Below are 22,487 nucleotides of genomic sequence, written 5' to 3' on the forward strand. Positions count from 1 at the left end.
TTTGTTCTGACATTGGGTTGCTTTCTTCTGTTCCTTGATCTTTGGCAGTCTCTTTTCATATTCCTCCATAACAACTTCTTTAAGTTCATTCCATAGTGTGTCTGGTTCATGATCAATGAGGTTCAGGTCTCAAAACAGTTCCTGATGATCTCCTTGCAAATGGTGGGTATATGCTCAAGATCATATCATGGAAACTGGTTGGCTTTTTTCTTCCTCTTTAGCTTAACTTGGAACTTGCATATAAGCAATTTGTGATCTATTCCACAGTCAGTCCATGGCACTGTATTTGCTGTTGTGACTAAATTCTTCCACCTCCTTCTACCACTACTATAGTCAATTTGATTTCAGTATACTCCATCTAGTGATGTTGATGTATAGTATATAAGTGTCATTCTGGTTGCCTGCAGATGTGTTAGCAATGAAGAAATAATTGTATTGGCAGAAATGGATAAGTCACTGTTTTGCTTCATGTCAGTTTCCTAGGCGATACAGCCTAACTACATTTTGCTCCTTAATATTTCCAACTTTGGCATTCCAGTCTTCAATCACAAGCCGCACATCTTGCTTGCATGTTCTTTTGATTTCAAATTGAACTTGATCGTAAAACTCATCAACCTTCTCTTCTTCTGCAGCAGTGGTTAGAGCATAAACTTGGATAATCATCATATTAAAGTGTTGTCCATGAAGTCTAATTGCAGTATGAAATGCCGTATGAAATGATATCACTGAAGTGATCATCCACCTCCAGTATCAGGAAGATTCTGGTCACTGCTGCCCAATATAGATGCCTGCTTGCTTTAGTTGCCCAGCTTCATGGTTTAGATGATCCTGTTGCGAATATATACACTTGGAATACATTTCCAGCATTCTTTATTTATCACTTCCAGGAACACACATGCACACACACACCACAATGAGGCAACCAGCAGGACTTGAGGGGGTGCAGGATTTATAGGCCATTCCAATCACAACTTGACTCTGAGCAGTGTCCAGTTCCTACACTGTACTTCAGATTAAAACAAACAAAAACAAATAAAATCCCAAGAGGAAAGTTAGGATGAGAAATTGTGTCTGGCCCAAGGTCAGCTGCCTGGCTGAGTAAAAACCAGACCTTGCCTTTTGCTGGGATAAATTTTTATCTCTTGATCAGAACAATTTTCTTCCTAAACCCTCGTGTCCTCTTTCTGAATATAGCAGTTCAAACTACAATTTGTATTTTAAATCCATGTTTCCTGAATGTCTTTGTATTTTTTATTTGTATATGGGCTCCTTTTCCAATCATCTGTACCCTACTCATGATACAGATGATAAGGCAAGGTTACAGACTTTTCACAAGGATTCTGCACTGATGAAACAAACCCATTTCAAAGCACTGTAAAGAATTTACTACACTTACTTTTATTAAAAATAAATCAACTGTTGTCAAATTTTCATCCAGTTTATATAAAAATACACACACCCCATTAAGACAGCTGTTAATTTTAGCAAACAAAGCCATTTCAGTCCTAAGATAAATCATTAAACTAGTGTTTTAGAAAGGGCCTGAGCTAAAATATGTGACAATGAAACATGGCCTAAATGTAATAAACTTGAAATCAGGGAGTAAAATTCCAGATCAGCGAGGGTGCTGTTCTTAATCTCATGTATGGCATATCTAAAACTTAGTTTAAGCACTGTAGCATTTTTCAGTATCTACGCTTGAAAAACAAAACAGAGATTAAATATTCAAAAGACCAAATTAAAGTGAATATGGAGGTATCTATGTGCAGAAATGAATTTAGTTTTAGGGGGTTATGAGCTCTGAGCCTTTGGTCTTATAAAGGCACATATACAGTATGCTGATTCACCCTAATCGCCTACTTCTCTTTGTTGGTCCTCCTGATCTATAATCATAATCATAGTTCCATAATTATAAAATTTGGTGTGGAAATGTTGTGTGCAGGCTTCCGACTGCTTTCACAATCCTAATCATTGCCAGTGAGTTTGACACACTGGGCAGAATACCAAAAGGGAACTGACTTGCTCAGGATCACCAAATGAACATGACAATTCAAGCAAGATTCAAGCATGAGCCTGAATATCTCTTTTCTAAAGACAATCTAATTCAACCTTCCCTAATCTGGCATTATTCATGTCTACTAATTCTCAGCTAGCATGGCGGTAGGTTAGGAAAGCTATCAAATCACTTAGGTTGGGAATCATTAGCATGGTTCCTGTGACACCACTAGATGGTGACTACTGTCCTCCAAAATTAAATAAAAATAATATTTGAAGTTTTAAAGAGTTTGAACCATGGCATAACCATCACAGGTTTACTAAATTTCATGAGTTTCACATTCTCAGATCTGAAAGTAAAGGTGATGAAATGTTGAAAGATTTCAAGCAAGGTATAGGCAATTTCAGAGTTCTTGAGTTACCACATTCTCATAAGGTTTTGTAGTTTTAAGCATTACTTATTTATTGACTTTTGTGCAAGATTATACAATGAAAAGATGATTGATCCTTGATCTTACCTTACAAATTTCAACATGTATAATTTACACTGAAAACAGCAAGAAGTAAACAAAGTCCTAGGTCCCTTGTTAATATTTCTCGGTCCTGTTTCTGATTACCTTTTCAGATATTGTTCTCCATCTAACTATAATAGTTCAGGCATAGAAGTTGAAATTCATTTCTTAGAAAAAGCATTCAGTATTTTCAGTGAAAGACAGATATCAGAGTCCAATTTGAAGAAAAAAACTCAAGTGATATTTAATATTTCTTCCTTAGAAAGTAGAACTAGGTTACAACATGTGTTTTATATTCCTACACTTCGTTGGGCATTATTTAGTTACTTAGTGAAGTTTGGAAATGTGAAAATGGAAAAAAGTGAACTGGTAATTTCTGGATTTGATAATTGAAAAAAGATTGAATCAGTTGCTGAAGGGGTTATTGTAATGTTAAGGAGGGAGGAGAGAAAATGAGTCTGTTTGTCACTGCTGTAAAGAAAGGCGGAAGTCTTTTTTTCCGCTTTCACTGTATTCTTTTTTGTAGTTTTTCTTTTCTCCTTTTCTTTCTATAGTTCTGGTTTTTTTAGCTATGTAAAAACTTTTAATAGAAATTAATTTTTTAAAAAGGAAATGAAGATTTGAAGAAAGGTTTTTCCATGGTTTGTATTTGTCCTTTATGTGACATAAACTTTGATACCAGGCAGTGATTTTAATCAGGCAGTGATTAAAAAGACCAATGAGCAGGGGAGACATAGCCCAGAGCAACCATGTCACAAGCAATAATGGAAGGGATTACAGTCCACAATACCATAAAGTCAAGCTTTTATTCTCTTGCAAAACTATGTTGGTCAAGAAGTTTTGTGATAGTGGGATCAGTTGGTTTTGTGATAAATGCTTTGTTGTCATCCCCCCTCCCCCAGGAAAAAGAATATATAATATTTAATGATATATTTCTCAGTGCTGTTGTTGCATTTTTCTGTAACTCAATTATTGTGTACATAAACATAATTATTGTGGGTGGCTTTCTTTCATCGACAAAAAGATATGGAAGGTATGATGAAGTCTGTCTGTCTGTCTATCACATTAATGTCCCTTTTTCCCCAAAGGATTTAAAAAATGGTACATATGAGTCTAATTTATTTTATCTTCATGCTACCTTGTGAAGCTTAGAGCCTATTTAATGTGTTTGCTTGATATTGTATGAGAATATCACATGGGTTTAGTCCATGAAGTAATCCATTTTCTCCATCATTTTTATCTTATCAATATGTTATTGTTACTCAGAATTGAGAAGAAGCTACAACTCTTTGGACCTTCCCAAATGTAGCAGTGTGTCCATCCCAGCCTATGATCATAGCAACAAAATGTGATCAAGAAGCTAGGATGGCTCTGAGATCATCTGGGGAAGCTATTAGGTTTCAAGAGGGATCTACTTTTTGTTTCAAATGTTGACGCACAGCATGGTCCAGAATGAAAAGATTGAGACAAAGAGAATAGGATTAGTGAAGCCAAGGGCAAAAGTGTAGGTCAAACAGGCATGAACTGAAGAGACCAGAAACATGAGTGTAGCTCAGATACCAGGTTCTAAAGAAAATATGGCAGCCAAGAGAGGTCACTATGATAGACCAGCTCCATAGACAGGACTTTCTTCAGCCAAAATGAGTTGCAATTAAAAGTGTAACTGGCTATAGATAACATCCTTGTACTGTGGGCCTGTGGTATAGAAGAGAAAAAGAAAAAACATGCAAAAAAAAAAAAACTAATTTTCTAGGGCGCCACCGGCTGATATTTCTTACAACCCAATATGCTTTGGAACTGCGGGTTCCTCCTTCCAGCATTAAGCATAGTAAATACTTTACACATTAAAATGCTGAGGACAAGCTGGAGCTATCTGTAGAAATAATAACAGCCTTTCATACATGATTGGGCTCTTTTTCTAAGAATTGGAATATCTAAAGTATTTATCACAGTTAATGCCCCTGAAAAAGGAGCCCATGGTTCTGAAATATATTGGGTTGTTAAAAATATAAGCCATTTGTACTTGGAAGAGCCAGCTTCTCTTTTTGCTTTTTCTCCCCCTCTCAGAAGGTTAAGCACTCAATCCTGACTGCTGATTACCCCAGCTCATTATTTTCCTGAGCCCCTTAAAGAGGGCTTCTCATTTAACCTGACCTTTTATCCCTGTCTTTAGGAAGATTGGAATGAACATCGCTCTGTCTTCTGTGATAGCGCTGAGTACAACTGGCAGTGATGTGAAGCACTCAGTGATCTTATAAATTAAATTTATAAATTAAAAGAAAAATATTCAATTTTGTTTTCATAATTTCTGTAACAAAAAATGTAGGGCCACCTTCCTTCTTCCCACTGACACCCTTCCCAGTTCTGCAGGGATTTATTTCAAACAGCTGCAGCACAAACCATTAAAGCCAGAGTTCAGGGAAAGCTAAGTGCACTTAAGCTATACTGAAATCAATGGAATTTCAGCACATCAGTTAAAATGCTTATATCCAATTGATTTCATTTAATTTTGTCTGGATTGTGCCCTAAAGCTAGACTTGAGTTATAGTTTTGAAGAACACAATATTGTTTTCCCATGATACACTTTCTACTCTTGTCCCACTGTCATCTCTCCTTCAACACCCAGAAATGAACATGAACATATTTTTGAAGGTTGGATAAAAGTCCATAAAGGGCAACATATACCATCTTCAATTTTCTGAAAAGAAATACTGTACTCTTATTTCCTGCCTTACAATCCACATCTAAGAAGGAAACTCAATGTTTGAGTAATCTGGTGAAGAAGATCTCTATGGGGGAATTAGAGTTCTTAGGCGGCAGATGAAACCATAGATATAGTGGGTATAACAAAAACCTAATGGAAGAGAATCAGTGGGATACAGTCATTTTGGGATACAAACTTTATAAGAAAGACAAAGAAGGACACATTGGGAGAGAAGTTGACTTTATATCAAGGAGGGTATAAAATCTAACACAGTAGAAAACATTGGAAGTTTGGGTGGCAACATCTGGTCACAAATGTAAATTAGATCTAGGGGTATGCTGTTGCAACTAAGCACAAGGGAGACGAGGCTAGACTGAATTCTTAGTAGTGACAATGATCTGGTGCAAGATATAGCCAGTAATAGGAAACAGTGAACATAATGATAATACAGTCAGCATATTGTACACATGAATGGGAAATTGCCAGCAGTGTGGAACACAGTCACATCTGATTACAAAAAGGAAACTTCTAAAAAACGAGGGGATTAGTGAAAACAATACTGAAAAATCAAGAAGAGACTAGCATAGCATTCCAGTAAAATATCTACAAAACTTCAGAGGATTTTGTGAGGGGAGAACACAAAGGAAAAAAAATCTGCCTTCCCCAAAAGTTTGATGGTTGACAACAATCTTAAAGGAAACTGTGGGACAACTTGTGTAGATAGACTGGAAGCAGGGAAGCATTTGGGCAGTTAAATAGTAAAGGAATGAAAGGGATTCTTGAGGAGGATATGGAGATTACAGAGAACGAATGAATTTGTTGCATCTGTGTTTAATAGAAAAGATTTTGTACTGAGCCTGGGTTGATTTTTCTCAGGTGAGGAATCTGAACAATCAAAATAAATTGGGATAAGAAGGGAAAATATGCTAGATCATCTTGCGAGACTATCCTGAAATCGGGACTTGATGATATCTACCCAAGTGTGGAAGAGCAGGCTGCTTAAGAACATCCCTGGCACCTGTGCTCCCACCTTTCCCCCCCATTTGAGCCTTTCCTCCAACATCAGCACAGCAGAGTTGCCAGTAAAGCAGCAACCTTGACACAGGTATGGGAAGAGAGGAGAGGAGTGTTTTTGGAGCTCTGCAGTCCCCAGTGAATGGAGAAGTGCAGCAGCCAAAAAAAAGAAGGCATTTTTCCTTCAGAGGGAGGGTTGATCCAGAGGGGGGGAAAAATGTGAAGAGACCCAGGAAGGAAAAACACAACTTGGAAAGGTGCAAGAACTCTACATGCTGGCCATTAAAAAGCAACAACAGAGAAGAAAGAATCCCAGAGAGAGGAATTAAGATGGACAGGCTCTGTAAGAAGCAAACATTGATGTACAATAGTACAGTAATAGTATGGAGCAGTGTTTCTCAACCTCAGGAATTTTAAGATGTGTGGAATTGGGAGTTGAAGTCCACACATCTTAAGATTCTTGAGGTTGAAAAACACTGGTGTAGAGTAAAGGATAGAGGTCATTGTTATAGTGAAAGTAATAGTATAGAAGTAATAGCAATTGAAATAGAGTATAAATAAGAGAGAGGTAATAGGAAGCAGATATTTGTAAGTTTTACACATCACCTTTATAAAATATCTTTATTTTACAAAAACAAATAGTCTCCCCATCCTTTATAGGGAGATATAAAGAAACCACCTGGTCCAGGATTTTGTCTCTCTCTCAAGTCTGGGACAGTCTAATTGGGTATGGTTTAAAAAATAACCCGTGTCACTATGAATTCTGAAAGCACTCAAATGTGAAATTTCCAAGCAAAAATCATGTATCGTCACTCAAATTAGGCTCTAGGCCGGAGGACAGGAAGGTAGCTGGTGTGACACTGATTTTTAAAAAGTGATCCAGGGATGTTCTGGGAAATTCTAGGCCAGTAAGTTGATAGTTCCAGTCAAGCTGGTAGAAACAGTAATTGAAGAAAAAAATAAACAGCTACCCAGAGGAACAAGCTTTGCTGTAGGAAAATCAGCATGAAAAAGAAAATCTGCCTCACCAACTTTTTGGAATTTCTGGGCAGTATCAACACCCATGTGATGTAGATAATTCTGTTGATATTATGTATTTAGTTTTTCATAATGCCTTTAATAAGTTTCTTCATCAACAACTCCTGAGTAAATGTAGTGGTTATGGGATAAGAGGGCCAGCCCTTTTTGTAGATTGCTAAGTGGTTAATAAGCAGAAAGCAAAGAATAAATAAATGAGCAGTTTTCTCAATGGAGGGAAGTAAGAAGAAGACTCCATCAAGGATCTGTCTTGGCACCAGTGCTTTTAACTTGCTTGCAGATGATCTTGGATTAGGGGTAAACAGTGAGCTGGTCAAGCTTGTGGGCAATAAAATGAAGAACTCCAGAGGTATCTCTTTAAACTGGGTGGATGGTTAACCAAAAGACAAATAAATGCAATTTAAGTAAAGGTAAACTAATGCACATTGGGACAAAAAGCAGTTACTTCACATACACATTAATGGGGTCTGAATTATCTCTAACCAGGAAAATGATTTGGGGGCGATAGTGGAAAGCTCAGTGAAGAAGCCAACTTGTGTGCAGCAGCTAAAAAGAAAATCTTCATACTAGGAAACATTAGGAAAGGGAGTGAAAATGAAGATGCTAACTTTTCTAATGCTCTATGGTATGTTTGCATCTGAATCTATCGATACCATACAATCTATGGTATGTTTGCATCTGAAGCATTATGCATAATTCTATTATAGAGAACAGGTCCATGAGTAGCTTCTGGTCTTGAAGATTCAGTGTTCCTCCAAATGTTGGTTGCAAGGGAACAACAATTGGAGAGGAAAATTTATTTATGCTACTTGCAGACATCCCAGGGGCATCTGTTTGGCCACTGTGAGAAACTGAGCCTTAAACCAAGATGAGCCTTGGCCAGATGGAGCAGGGCAGTTCTTATGTTCCATGAATGTGGAACTGAATTAATACTTAGTACCAAGGAATACAAGTAAAAGAGGCAAAATCAGTGGGGTTGGATTTTTAATTTTTTTCCTACAAAAATTACTTCCTTTTTCTACTTCTATTTCTTCCAGTACTTCTGTATTTCTTTAAAGCAATTACAGGGGGTAAGAGAGCCTGAGATCATTATGCCCCATTCCCACTGAATATTCCTTCCCTCTGTATCTGCCAGAATCCCTAAATCCATGTCATGTTACTCACATCTACACATAAAGGTAAATAAATGCGGGTTGAGTGGGTTCAGTGGCATAATGGAAGAGGAGAAATGGTTTACAGGTCCTCTGCCAAAACAAGGTATAATGTGGAACTGTGTCAAGGGACTGCCCACCCACGTAGGTGGACTGCAATAATCCTCTGGAACTTGGTGCATTCACAGAAAATATAGGATTCCACCTGAATATGTATGTATGTACACACACACACACACAGAATCCAAACCTAAATGAGACAAAGAACAGCTTCTACCAAACTATAGAGTCCTGTCCTATATTAGGCTAATGCAGAATTAAATCCTAAATTTCCTTCTGTCCTTGCATCACTGGTAGCTGTCCTATTCTTAGCCTTATCTCCTATGGCCATGCATAATACTTGTTTAACAGACATCTCTATTCCCAGCCTTTCCTCTTCCTGCCTTGCTATCTTCAGCCCTGGCAAACTGTTGACTAGAATTTGATACACTTTTTGTGGGGATCAAATCAGACTTACTGTAGGAGTCCATTGGAATTGGGTGGCCAATAAATTCAAACGAATGAATGAACAAAGAAACAAGCAAGTTAAATAAATAAATATTAGAACTCTCAATGCTCTTCCCAACCTGACTCCTTTCCTCCCTCTTCTCTTGGGCATAATTTCAAAAGGCTTTAATTAGCCACAGTTTGCTATTTTGCTGAAATTAAGAATTGGGAACAAGGCAGGAACTTGCAGTATTGTTCAGAGTAGATTTAATATTGTGACTTGTACTGAATACAGTAGCCTTAGCCTCCCAGACCAAGCATAATGACCCATGGAGATTCTGGGTTTTTGCTAATAATTGTGGAAAAAAGGAGCATTTACATAAGGGTGAAGCTTATTCATAACTCATTTTGTAAACAGTTTAATTGGGTCATTGGCATATACTGTAGCTGCAAAGATAGTTGTCTTGTGCATTGTGATGGGAATTTTGCAAAACACTACCTAGGTAGAATATAGTGTCTTTTTCCCCCCTCAGCATGACAATTGCAGAAATATAGTGCTTCAGTATCAATCAATATCTTTTATTGCCATCATTGACCAGAATTTAGTGCTTCGATATTGTTTTTCCATTGGAAAAACAATGTCCAGCCAGCACCAGATTACATTCATATAACATTGCTATCTTAATCATTATAGACTATCAGTGTAGGATGATAAGAGACAATGCAGTTCATCAGGGAAATGGGTTGCAAGGCTTGGGAATGGCTAAGCCAATTAATTCCTCAGAATTTAGACTGAGAGTCCAGAACTGGTTTTGTTGAACCCCCCACCCCCACCCCGGGAACTTAATGGATGTCCTTTCCTTCTAGCTGAGTCATACCACTTAACCAACTGCAAAGTCAAAGTGCAGTATGTTAAATATTTCTGTTCCTCTGTTTCTCACCATTCCTGTGTCAATGATCTGATAAAGGCCTTTGACATATATAGTGAATATTCCATCATACTCTTATCTCATTTGCCCTTTTCTCCTGCCTCCTCCCCTCCCTCTGTTTTATTTCCTATCATGATTTCAGGAATGTAATTTGAAATATTTCCTTTGCTTTTGTTGACTATTATAAAGAAGCACAACTAATCTTGTTTTTAGCTTGCACTAGCATCTGAAGTAATTGTAGCTTTGCACCTATTTTGCATCTCTTGTTTTTTTTCTGATGGATTACACAGGAGGTTTAGGAACTGGAAACAACTTAATACCATAATGTACTTATCAGTGCATGGCAATATGGACTAAATGTCCACATCAGCTTTAATAAATTGTTGTCAAGTAGATTTCTGCTGAAAGTTGCTTTTTCAAGGATTAATATTCCATGCACAGGGCAAGAGTTGAATGGTGTGTTGAGCTACAACTGGTGGTAACAATGTGAGATGGCAGCATTTATTGGTAAAAATCTGAAACAATAGCCAACATCTAAGGAATCACAGATCTATTTGGACACTCTGAAGTACTTTTTAGGCTTGTGCCACTTGATCCGCTGATATATTTTCTCTCTCTCTCTGCATTCAGCAAGCCCTTGGGTATATCTGAGCTGCTTGGATCCTTGTAACCAGTTAGGGAAACCTGGTATAAAAGATAAAGCAAGGTTAATTAATCTTATGAGAGCCAGTTTCATGTGTGGTTAACGCACCAGGCTAGAAACTGGGAGACCGTGACTCTTAGGCATGAAACCAGCTGGGTGACCTTGGGCCAGTCACCCTCTCAGCCCTAGGAAAGATGCAATGACAAATCACTTCTGAAAAACTTTGTCAAGAAAACTGCAGGGACTAGTCCAGGCAGTCACCAGAAGTCAACACTGACTTGAAGGCACGCAACCACCACCGCCCCAAAACCCTCCAAATCTTGTAAACAGGCAAAGGGGGAGAGAAAAAAATCCTTTCTGTGTTGTATCTACTATCAGCACAAACAAATGGTATATGGAATGTGCCCACCTAATCAAAAAATGTGAGTCAGTTTTAAAATTAATCCAAAACCTGTAGATGGATCATAGCTTTATTAGGACCAGCCAAAGACATGAAAATATATCCACTCTTTCTGATTCTCCACACACACACATCCCCCAAATACGTTTGCATACTTTTTGTGTCATTTAGATTAGCATGGATTTTGGATTTTTTTCCCCACATGGAGATACTATACTTGTTAGTCTATTTTTTTTTAATCTTATGGACATGCATCATTCTTTTCTTTGTAATATTGTTTCTCGCTGTTTTTAATATATGCCTCCCACAGTCTTTATGAAGTTGGACAGACTTACAATTTTAACACTTTCAAGTTTGTTTAAATCAAACTTGCTAATAGAAACATGGAGAAACATTAAAGTATTGGCATTAGTGGGGAAAATGAAAGAAAATTAGAAGATTATGAGGCAAATATTCCTCATACCATGCTGGAGGAAATACAGAGGAACTTTACTTCTGTTGTGATCTAGAAGTTGTAAAGGCTGTCTCTGAAAAATTATACATCACTGAATATCTTAATCCTTGATGCATACTTTTTGAATCCTGCCTTTATTATTTTTATAAATAACTCGAGGAACATACCTGATACTCCTTCCTCCTCCTGTTTTCCCCACAACAACAACCCTGTGAGGTGAGTTGGGCTGAGAGAGAAGGACTGGCCCAAGGTCACCCAGCCGGCTTTCATGCCTAAGGTGGGACTAGAACTCTCAGTCTCCTGGTTTCTAGCCCGTTGCCTTAACCACTAGACCAAACTGGCTAAATTTTAAGAGTAGGATCTGGAAACCCAGGTTCAAATCCATCCTCAGCTATAGAAACCCACTGGGACACATTTGGCCAATCACTTTCTCTCAGCCCAGCCTACCTTACAGGGATGTTGTGGAGATTAAAGGAAGGGAGATACCCTTGTAAACGGACTTTTGCTCCTGGAGAAAAGGCAGGATATGAATCTAACAAACAATTACATAGGATTACAGAAGAGTGAAGGCTAGCGGGTCAGGTCACTCTTAACTTTCATAAAATCATAAAAAGTGATAGCTAAAGTGAAAAAAATATGAAGGCAGGTTTGGGAGAAGGGAGCTGAAAACAGGAGAATGTCATATGCATTGCTGAGTCACCGCAAGCTTAACATTATTGGAAAGGATTCTTTTAAAGGCCTTTGTTTAAGGGAGGGGATATACCCTGCTGAGTGAAAAAAGGCAAGATGTATCTAATGATTATGGATTATGGATTATTTTCAATATTGGATTCGAAGAAGATATAGCAAAGGAGAAAGGCTTTGTGCTAATTCTAGGTCTAGGACCCTAAGTTTAACAGAGGCTGCTTGGTAAGTGTTCCTAGGTCCATGTTTTGTGATAAATCACAATATGGGTGTTTTTGCTTTTGTTTTGTTTTTTGACATAGCATAATATGTGTGAAGGTGGTGAGTAAATTTGGGGAGAGTTTATATGCCCCTCCCCCAGTCACTAACCAGCCTAATAATAGCAGCTAAAAAGTGGAAGCAAAATAAGCCAGCAATTACTTTGCCTACCCAAGTCACTGCAGGCCTGTGAGAGTCGCTCTAGCTTGTCCAACAAACTAGTGTTAAAAGAAATCATAGGTTAGTGTGATTTGTGGATGCAGCCTTAATGAATTTGTTGACGATAGCTGGGCATGGAGCTTTCCCACTTCAGAGATAGTGTTAAGGACTCTGTCCATAAAGATTTGGAATCTGATCCCAAATTCAAGATGCTGGACTGCTTCTCAGAAAAAAGACAATTGAAAGAAAGATAAAGCAGTCTTCTCCAGACTGCATTTAGTTCAGCTGGGCAGAGGAAGGAGGCCTTCTGGACTTTATATTAAGAGATAGGCAACTTTTCCTCCAAGACTGTGTTTCTCAGCCTTGGGGTCTTTAAGATGTGTGGATTTCGATTCCGAGAATTCCCCAGCCAGCATTCTGGGAATTGAAGTCCATACTTCTTAAAGTTTCCAAGGTTGAGAAACACTGCTCCAAGAGAAGTATTACATCTTCCTCATTGCTACATACTCAGCTTGCAGGGCTTGCCACCATGATGCAGGAAAGTCACCAGGGAGGGTGGAACTAAAGTTGGGGGGCTGATTTCCCCTCCCCACCTCTTGTGATTTCCCGTACCTGTTTTAGGTTTAAAGTTAACCAAGCAACAACAATAAAAACAATGCAAAACTTGCAGCATTGAAAACAGTAATTTTCCCACCAAATATCAGTGATTCAATCCTGGGGAAGAAGCGTGACATACGGGCTGTGGGTTACCCACCTCTGCTTTTGAAAAGAGACAGGAAAATGTGGGTGTAATTATTTAGCAATGAAGAATAGAGGGCTTGCTATCTTCTGTAGAAAAGTCATTTCATGGAGAGAGTCAGAATAAATGTCCATGTGGTTGGTAACTTGCTGTTAAACTACTAACTTTGGAAACTTCAGCTGGTACAAAATGCAGCAGCGCAAGCAGTTATATGTGTTTCTGGTAGGACACACAGTATACCTCTGCTTCGTGAGCTGCATTAGTTACCATTCTCTTTCTGGGTTCAAATCAAGGTGCTGGTGTTGACCTTTAAAGCCCCTTCATGGTATGGGACTGGGTTATTTGAGGGACCGCCTCTCCCTGATTTCATCTGCCCGTCCTACCAGATCTGGCAAAGAGGCCATGTTACAGGTTCTGATGCCTAGGGAGCTATGTTTGGCAGGCCTTTTCTGCTGTGGCAAATGCACTGTGGAATCTTCTCCCCGCTGAGGTAAAGTTGGCCTTGTCCCTGTTAAGCTTCCAGAGGTCCCTCAAGACCTGGTTGTGTCAGCAGGCCTGGGGACCCCAGGGGATGGGTGACCTAGTGAGGTGACTCCATTATTTTTAACATCCCTTTGTCTATTATTCTCTGTTCGTTTGTTTTTTTAATCCGTTCAATTATGTCCAATTCTCGGCAACTGCCTGGACAAGTCCCTGCAGTTTTCTTGGCAACGTTCTTCAGAAGTGGTTTGCCATTGCCTCCTTCCTAGGGCTGAGAGAGAGTGACTGGCCCAAGGTCACCCATCTGGCTTTGTGCCTAAGGCAGGACTAGAATTCACAGTTTCCGGGTTTCTAGCCTGATGCCTTAACCACTACACCAAACTGGCTCTCTGTTCTATGGTTTTATATATTTCTTAGACTTTTTAATGTATTCATTGATTGTTTTTAACCTTGTTGTATGCCGCCTAGAGTCTCTTGGAAAAGTGAGATGGGCAACCAATAAATTGAGAAAATTAAATAATAAATAAAATAAACTTCTTTTACACTGCAGGGCCCCAGCCGTCTTAGTCTATGGTGCCTGGAGTATGGAGTCTGGCGGCAGCTTTTCTGACTAACAACTTTATTAAAAGGCATAAGTGTCCATGAGCTTCAGCTCCCTTCATCAGTTCCATATATTCATAGCTTTTAATATTTTTTTTTAGTTGGAATAAGTGGTACCAGACTCCTGATTTTTAATTTCTTTTACAATATGTTTTACAGAGACGCAGAGACTTCCTTCAGTTGATGCTTGATGTGCGGATGCCTACCGCTGACATTGTCAGGGAACGGTCAGACGCAGCCAGCCAAGCTGACTTTTCTGAAGCTCTGCCGAAAAAGCAGCAGGCGTTGTTGAGTGATGATGAGATAGCTGGACAAGCCTCCTTGTTCCTGATTGCTGGCTATGAAACCACCACCAGCACACTTTCCTTTGGCACTTACCTGCTAGCCACCAATCCCCAGTGCCAAGAGAAGCTGCTCCAAGAGGTAGATGACTTCTTTTCAAAACATGTAAGTATGCATCCTGGCTGCCATTCTGCTTTTAGGCAAAGGGTGGGGGGTGAGAGTGGGGACAGACTTCTTCAGGTCAAGAGAGTGAGAATGCCCTTATAAAATCAAACAAAGAAGACTGTTTAAAATGTGGATTAAATGCCCGGTGAGTGTAATAAAATGCATATTTCAGTCAAAATCAAGCCATCTGTTAGATCAGGGCAAATCCATGCCCATTTCTGTGAACTTTATTGTGAACAAAGCTGGATCATTTACAGATGGAGTGTCAGTACAACCTACCTCTGCAAAGGGAGAAGATGCTTTTTAATACTTCCATGGGCCAGAAGTGTCTGTTTGCCTCTCAAGTGCATGCCTTCTGTTGCAGATGCATAGACACTGTTCATCAGCTAGTTAGACCATTGATCTGTTTGTTCTATCAACTGGCTAGGAGCAGTTCTCCATAATTTCAGACAAAAACTTTCTCAGTCCTTTTAAAGGATTCCAAGTATTAAACTTGGGAATCTTTTGCATCAGAGCATATACTCTGCCAGTGAGCTGCACTACATTACCTGGCCAATGTCCTGCATTTTCAGTTTTTCACAGTAATTTTACTCACCGTTTGTTAAACAACTTTCTAAGAATATTCTTCAGTTCTCTATAACATTTCAGAAATAGGCATTTTTTGGATATTCCCTCCTATTTCTCTCCTCCTCCTCCTCCTCCTCCTCTAGTACCTATCTGGTACCTGCTTCTCCTTGTGATTTTCCAGATGAACTTGGAGGTGGATCAAGTCAGAAGAGGCAGATCCAGCTTTGCTCCCATTCTATCTATGAGAGGAATGAGCAATCTCAAGCTTCAAAACTAGCTGCATTTTTGAAGTCTGACCCATAGCACTCTATTCAAGAGCTCAGTGCTGCTCTTGGTTCCCAAAAGTTGTGTATCCTCACCTGTGGCAGTGACCATGGCTGGAGGAACATTTCTCCCATCCTTCACTGAGGTTGTTGCTGTTTGAGAAACAAAAGTGCATTTCAAGGCCTACCCCTGTCCCAAAGTCAGTGATGCATTGGCTGAATGGTAAGCCGCAATGTCACGTTACATGCCCAAGAAGGGAACATCCTCTCTATCAGAATTTAGTCTGTTTTACTGTGGGTTTGATACCTTAGCAGTTATAGCCTCAGATATATCTGTTAAGGAAAAACCCTTTTCCTTCCATGGAGTTCCAAGACAACAATGAAAAACAGATTTTTGTGGATCAGCCCACCTATTCTGATACTTTATATTTTAGGTTGTTATGCAGTGAACCATTTAGTAGCAGAAGCAGCTTTCTCCAACTATTAAAAGAAATTGAATTTAATAGTTACAGAGATGATGTTGTCAAGGAACCACCCAGGACAGATTGCATGTATTTAATGACATCCATGTAGTCTCAAAGCACTTTACACTCAGAAGCTGGCAACTACAGAGGCTAAGATTTCTTGAGTCAATATGCTGCTGAAAAGGCTTGCAAGTATCAAGAGAGGCTGCAGTGTAAATAAATGTTGGAAAAAGAGTTCCAGAGGTGAAAGAGGCTATTGCGCATATACAGGCACACAGCAGAAACAAGTGCAGCCGATAGATATAATTTTGCCTGTCCAAAAACAAAAACACCAAAGTACTTTGATTTCTTTATTTGTGTTCTATGCTTTAGAGCCTCTGGTGTGAGAAAGGGGTTTTATAGCTTAGGAAAAAGAACAAAACCTCCAATCTTTTCCTAGGGAAAACAAGTGCAATCTCCCTCCTTTTTTTTTATTTTAAAGAAAGATCACTGTTTAGCAGCATTTAAATATTTGCCTGAATCACTGAGATGATTTCCATTTTAAGGGTGAAGATTGTCAAATTTCTGTAGCTCCTCTTATCAGATCAGCAGAAGGGAAGTATATTCTGCCTATCAAGATGAAGGATAAAGTCTCAAGGATGGGTTTTGACTGACAGATAATTTCTAGTATTCCCTTCCTTTGACTTACATAGCTGTGCACCTGCCATAGTTTTTGCTCTTTTCAGTGCTACTCAGCACATCCACCTTAAACCTAGAAAATAAAGGGCGTATGTAAATTCAGTTTAGGCTGCATTCAGGAAAATGCATCTTTATTACAGAGAATATTGAGTGAGGGATGGAGTTTCTAAAGTACAGCCCAGCCAAATCCTGTGTGTGTGTGTGTGTGTGCGCACACTCCTCTGTTTAATGGCCTTTTTTGCAAGCAAAAAAAAGAAGGAAGACATATTTTAGCCTGATTTTCTGTATGCGACTTAAGACCTCTGTCCTATCACTGAATCTTTGAGAAGTGTGCACAGAATTTTAATATCAAAGAGTTTTCTCAGCTTTCAAAGCTGTGTGTGACATGAGATATTTTACATTTTATAATGATATTCTGGTGTTTTTTAGCCATCAGATTCTTTTGCTACAAATGGTAAACTTTCTAGATGATGTAGAAATGACTTAGTCATTTTAAGGGAATGCAGAATCTTTGGATGATTGTGCTTTGAGGGAGAGAATTATAAACACCTCTTACAGATTTTCCTAGTAAACAGGATGTTTTATATTCTAAGTCAGGCAAAGGAGAGTTAATACTAGTGACCTAGGTATTGTAATGAGTAAACTAATCTATTGATCAGGTTAAATTGTTTTAAAAATATATAGTAACAGTAAATGCTGAATATTTTTTGGTATTTTAATACAGTGTAATGTCATATTTTTGTAAAGTAATCCAGAATGAAATTTGGAAGGCTGGAAATCTTTAGAAGGTAAATGCTCAGTCTGAATATTAGTTATTTTCCACTTAAGAATAGGTCTCTTTAGTCTCTCCAAGTACTATGAATCACTGTATTCCTTGGGGATCCAAAGAAGTCTTTGGTTAAGGCCATGTAGTCTGTTTAGTGTATAAGCATCAGTTCCTCTTATTCTGAGATATGAGCATTGGCAAAACCCCAATCCTGTTATGGTAGCTTCTTTCCTAATGAAGCTATTTTTAAACACTAGAAACTTAGAAAAATGGGTGTCCTCTTTAAGCAGTGCCCTTATTTTTCTTTTATTTCTTTGATTGGTATATAGGCCACATCAGCTGCAACTGCAGTTCTAGGAGATCTACAGAGTATAGATGATTAGAATTAAAACAAGAACAAGGAAGAAAAATCAAACCAATAACAATAACATTGCCCAAACCCCACGTCTTGGAAACAAGGAAGCCTATTATATGCCATAAAAATATAATCATAAACCACTGTGCTGAAAAAGCCAGTTCTTCTTTAAGAAAATGAAGGTTGGTACATTTTACCAAACCATAACCATGTCTAAATTCACACGACATGTTAAGTCAAAACCAAACAAGCCTCATTACGGTTTAACATAATGTATGAACCAGGCCTGTGTGTTGCAGAAGTAGAATGACAGAATGACACATGGATAAGGAAAGAAAGTGCATTCTATTACCTAACCACCACCACCCCCAGCCCTAAATTATGCACATTCTATTTACAAGGTCTGAATACCAATGAGAATGCTTGTCTAATTTATTAAGAAATATTAAATCCCTAGAAGCGATCACTGATGGAATTAGGCAACAATTTAATGTTGCTGTAGCTTAAAAAATGTTCCAGATGGTTATGAGTATTAAGTCAGAATGGAATTTTTCCTCCAGGTATGTACATAAATTAGGGTAACATTAATGGGAATGAAGAGTCCATTTATTTGTCAATAATTGTGCAAAGTAAAAGCTGAATGACCAGTTGCCGAAAGCATGGAAACTCATTTGTATGTGATGGTTATATAAACTTTTAGTGAAGTGAAGTGAACTTTGTTTGGCTTTGCATTTCTTGGTTCACCCCACCCTCTGCAGCTGACTATATTGCTAGGTTGAATTAGCACATTTCTATTTATTTGATTCATGCACTAGCTGAATGAAGTAGGAAACATTGGTAATACCTAATTGATCTAAAATGGAATATCATGTAGTCCCAAAGCCTTTTTTGTAAGTTCCAGAGCAAAAGCTGGTGACAAAAGACCAATACATGGAAACACAATTTTTCCTCTCCTAAAGGTAACATACTCCCAAAACCCATTCCCACCCAAACCCCAACCCTTGGAAATGCAGGAACCCACCCCCAGTTGCACATTGTTCCATACCTCTTTGTTGTTCTTCCCCCCCCACAAAAGCACACACTCACCTCCCTGCCAAAAAAAGACTTGAACTCCAGCCATCAAAGGATTGCCAACCCTGGTCTAAAATATTGAGCTAGATATTCTATTACGCAAAACTGGGAATGTAAAAGATGTATTTAGGAGGAATAATGAATGTATGCTGATGTCTGAAATCCAGAAAGTTTCAGGTAGAATTAATTACATATGCTAATTAGGTTGGAACTGCATTGCCATCTGCCCTACCACAGGTTAAAGAAATAAATGTTTTCATTTGAAACTACTTTAAAGCTAAGTCACACCATCATCTGCACAAGGAATGGCTATAGGAACACCCTCTGCGTGTTAGAAGTTGGGCCTTGCTGGGATATGCTGTGTGCATCACTATGTGTGGGGCTTTCTTACGGTTATCAAATAGCCAGCTAGTCTTGGTCTCACTCCGTTTGCATTTCCTTGCCTTAAACATCTGATTCCCTTTTCAGGTGCACTGGCCACCACAGGCCATTTCTCTGTGGAGGAATGATACACACCATTCTGATAGATTTTATGGAACCCTTCCTGCAGCACCACTGCGTGCCAGGACCTGGATAGCTTCTAAAGCTGATACCCAGTACATAGTCATCTAAAGTGCTAGGGTCCATGAGTTCAATCCCCAGGAGAGGGTCTGAACGCCATAGAATAACAGTCTGGCTGCCTCTGTCTGACAAGTCCCAAATAGGACTAAACTGGTCACATAGTGCCTCCTGGTGGTCACCATTACCAAAGAGATACAGAAAACTCTTTGCTAGTAGCTCTTTGGAATTTCCATCCCAGATCTGATAGACCTAATTAAGGTGCTCTGATAAAAATGTTTTGCAACCAGAAGGCATTTCAGTAGATACAGAAATATTTAACCTTAAAACATTAGTCTAATTCAACAGGATTTTAATATTGAAGTTACTCCAGGACAATGTAAAAGCTGAAGTTGAAATAGTTTTAAAGCTGTGTTGGTATATGCTAGGAAAAAGTTTACTTCTTCTTGGGAAGAAAAGATTAATTCTGTTTTCTTCTCTTTGATACAGGGAAGTAAATATATATGATAAATTTAGATGTTCACCTTTATTTTCCATTCTCTAATCAGCAAACTGGTTTCTTTGGCAAACTATCGTCTGTGTGAAAAAGATAAAAAGGTATTTTAAAACAAAACAAAATTTGGGAAGACTTTTCAGCTCAAGTAATTATGCAATTGATCGTAGAGGTAATTGGAGTTCTGCAAAGCAACTTTGGGTCTCATATGTTTTTATTTTTTCTAGATGAATGTGAAAAAAATATCTTTAATGATTAGAACACATCTTCTATCCACTAGCCGCTTTATGCAACTACAATATTCTTCCTAGTTGATTTTTGACCATTTGTTCTCCCATTCCTAAACTTCCAAGTTCTAAATGCCTAAGCTCAGTAAAGACTAAAGTACAAACTTTTTATAAGTTTGTTGTTATTGGACATCCACAGGTTATGGAAAAAACATCGAGATGGAAGCTGTGAAGGGGAGATTAAAGCTTTGGATATGGCCCCCAGACACTTCCAAATCATGTAATTTATAATGCCACAGAAGGGAAAAACTATTATGGAGAGTGAACAGGTTTTATTTTAATTTTAATTTAAATATAAGTAAAATAAAATGTACTTTTATATGGGCCCCAATCAGTATTTTTAAAGTAGGGCTCACGGCATGCTACTTGTAGTTCGGACCTCTGGCTTAAACCATGCTTCATGCCCTTGATCTAGAACTTAGCATGATATGGAAACTGAGCCAGTTATACTTAATTCAACCGACCATAGTCAATAAACCATGCTTGATGCAATATGTGAACCCATCTGTGTTCCTAAGGATTCTGTTTTCTTATCCTAAATGGAGATGGGGAATAGGGAAATCCAAGTATTTTAGATCTGTTTCTATGTTTCAAAAGAAACATTGCCAGAAAATGAGACTAGTTGAAATTCTTTATTTAATTTCTTAACTTGCAGCACTGGGATTCAAGATAGATTTTAAAAAATAACAACAAAGTAAAATTCCAGTTTCCCATATTGTACCAATTTTTAATGATCAGCAAATGAATGCTTCTTGGCCAATATGAAATCTTTCTTTTTTAACCTTGCCAAACTTCCTTTTTTGCCCCCCTCAAGTTAATATGTTCTTTAATTTGGAATATGAAAGTGAATGCAGCATTTTCTTTTGTTTCTTAACAAGCTTCCATAAATCTCATCATTTTCTGCAGAGAATGTATTTCATTTACTATCGAGAGCCTTATTTCAAAAGATTTAGGGCAAAGGAGAACACCTTCTTTATTATGGAAATAACAAATTTATCATATTCCTTTATCCCTTCTCCTCAGACAGAATGAATAGCGTACTAATCTGTGAAGATAATTGTGCAGAAAGTCTGTTACAGTAATACTGCAGTGTCACTACAAACTGACTAGCAAATTGGTGCCTCCAGTCTGAAATTACATGTTGCACTTACCAGGTATCATTTCAGATTAGTATTACTTCTGTCGTGGGCAGCTCACAGAGTGTTATATTGGTGAGTTTGGGGAGGGAATGAGCTACACCTAGAAGCCAAGGCAAAGAAAAGAAAAAGAAGGAACCAATAGATGGAAAACTGAAGACAACAAAGAAACTGTCTTTGAGCTTGTAATTTGATGCTAAGGTCACTACGACTCAGAGCGTATGTGCATTACAGAATACAGAGTTAATTTTCTGGAGGCGTGGGAAGATGAAGGAACATAGTTAAATAACTCAGGCACTTTTCCTGGTGATCTTACTTTTTTTTTTTTTAATAACTGAAGCACCTTATAAATCCTGTGGAAGTCGATCATAGTCATCTTGGTCCATGGAGAGAAGATTAAAACCCATAGCTGGATGATAGCTCTACTAGGATCAACTAAAATAACACAAAACGTTGTGTGAGCTCTGGAGTTCTCCAGACATCAAGCAAAAGGTTACTTGTTTTTGTACAAGCTCTCCTGGTGGAGCATTCTGGAGAACTCAGAAGGTTTGTGTTTTTTGCTTGATCCTAGAAACTTCTCACCCAGCTACAAATTAAAAAGTAGGATGAATCAGATCAATGTTTCTCAACCTTGGCAAGTTTAAGATGGGTGGACTTCAACTCCTAGAATTCCCCAGCCATTTGGTATGTAGTCACAGAGGTATTCTTTACTGGCTGGGGAATTCTGGGAGTTGAAGTCCACCCATCTTAAACTTACCAAGGTTGAGAAACAGTGAATTAGAGAATCCCATGCTTCCCAGAAATCCTTTCAGTCAGCCCTGTGAGGAAGTGTTTGATTTTGCCCAGTTAGCTGTCCTTGCGGAACTCATCTGTTAGCATGATGCCGACTGTGCTTTCTGCCTCTTCTACCATTTTCCAAGGATTCCCCTCTTCAGTGTTTCTTACATTGCCCTACCATTGCTGATGAATTTATGCTTTCCCAAATTCAAAGATCTTAAATCAGAGGCCAGCAACCTTTCCAGATGTCAGGCCCTATCCTCGGACTTTTGCACAATGGCTAAAACACACACACACAAATATGACCAAAATTTTGTACAGTTCTAAGGATTTAGCATTCTCACTCAAAATCTGTTGGCATTCTTACTCAAAATCTCAC

General features: G+C 38.5%; 1 protein-coding gene across 1 annotated transcript in view; it reads left to right on the forward strand.

The window, feature by feature from the left end:
* Nucleotides 1–22,487, forward strand: part of TBXAS1 (thromboxane A synthase 1) — a 269,800-nt gene that overhangs the window by 201,460 nt on the left and 45,853 nt on the right. Inside the window, exon 10 of the mRNA XM_063308553.1 lies at nt 14,406–14,693. Coding sequence (XP_063164623.1) covers nt 14,406–14,693 — 288 coding nt within the window. The remainder of the gene's footprint in view (nt 1–14,405; nt 14,694–22,487) is intronic.

Source organism: Candoia aspera, chromosome 7, assembly GCF_035149785.1.
Source record: "Candoia aspera isolate rCanAsp1 chromosome 7, rCanAsp1.hap2, whole genome shotgun sequence".
Lineage (NCBI taxonomy): Eukaryota > Metazoa > Chordata > Lepidosauria > Squamata > Boidae > Candoia > Candoia aspera.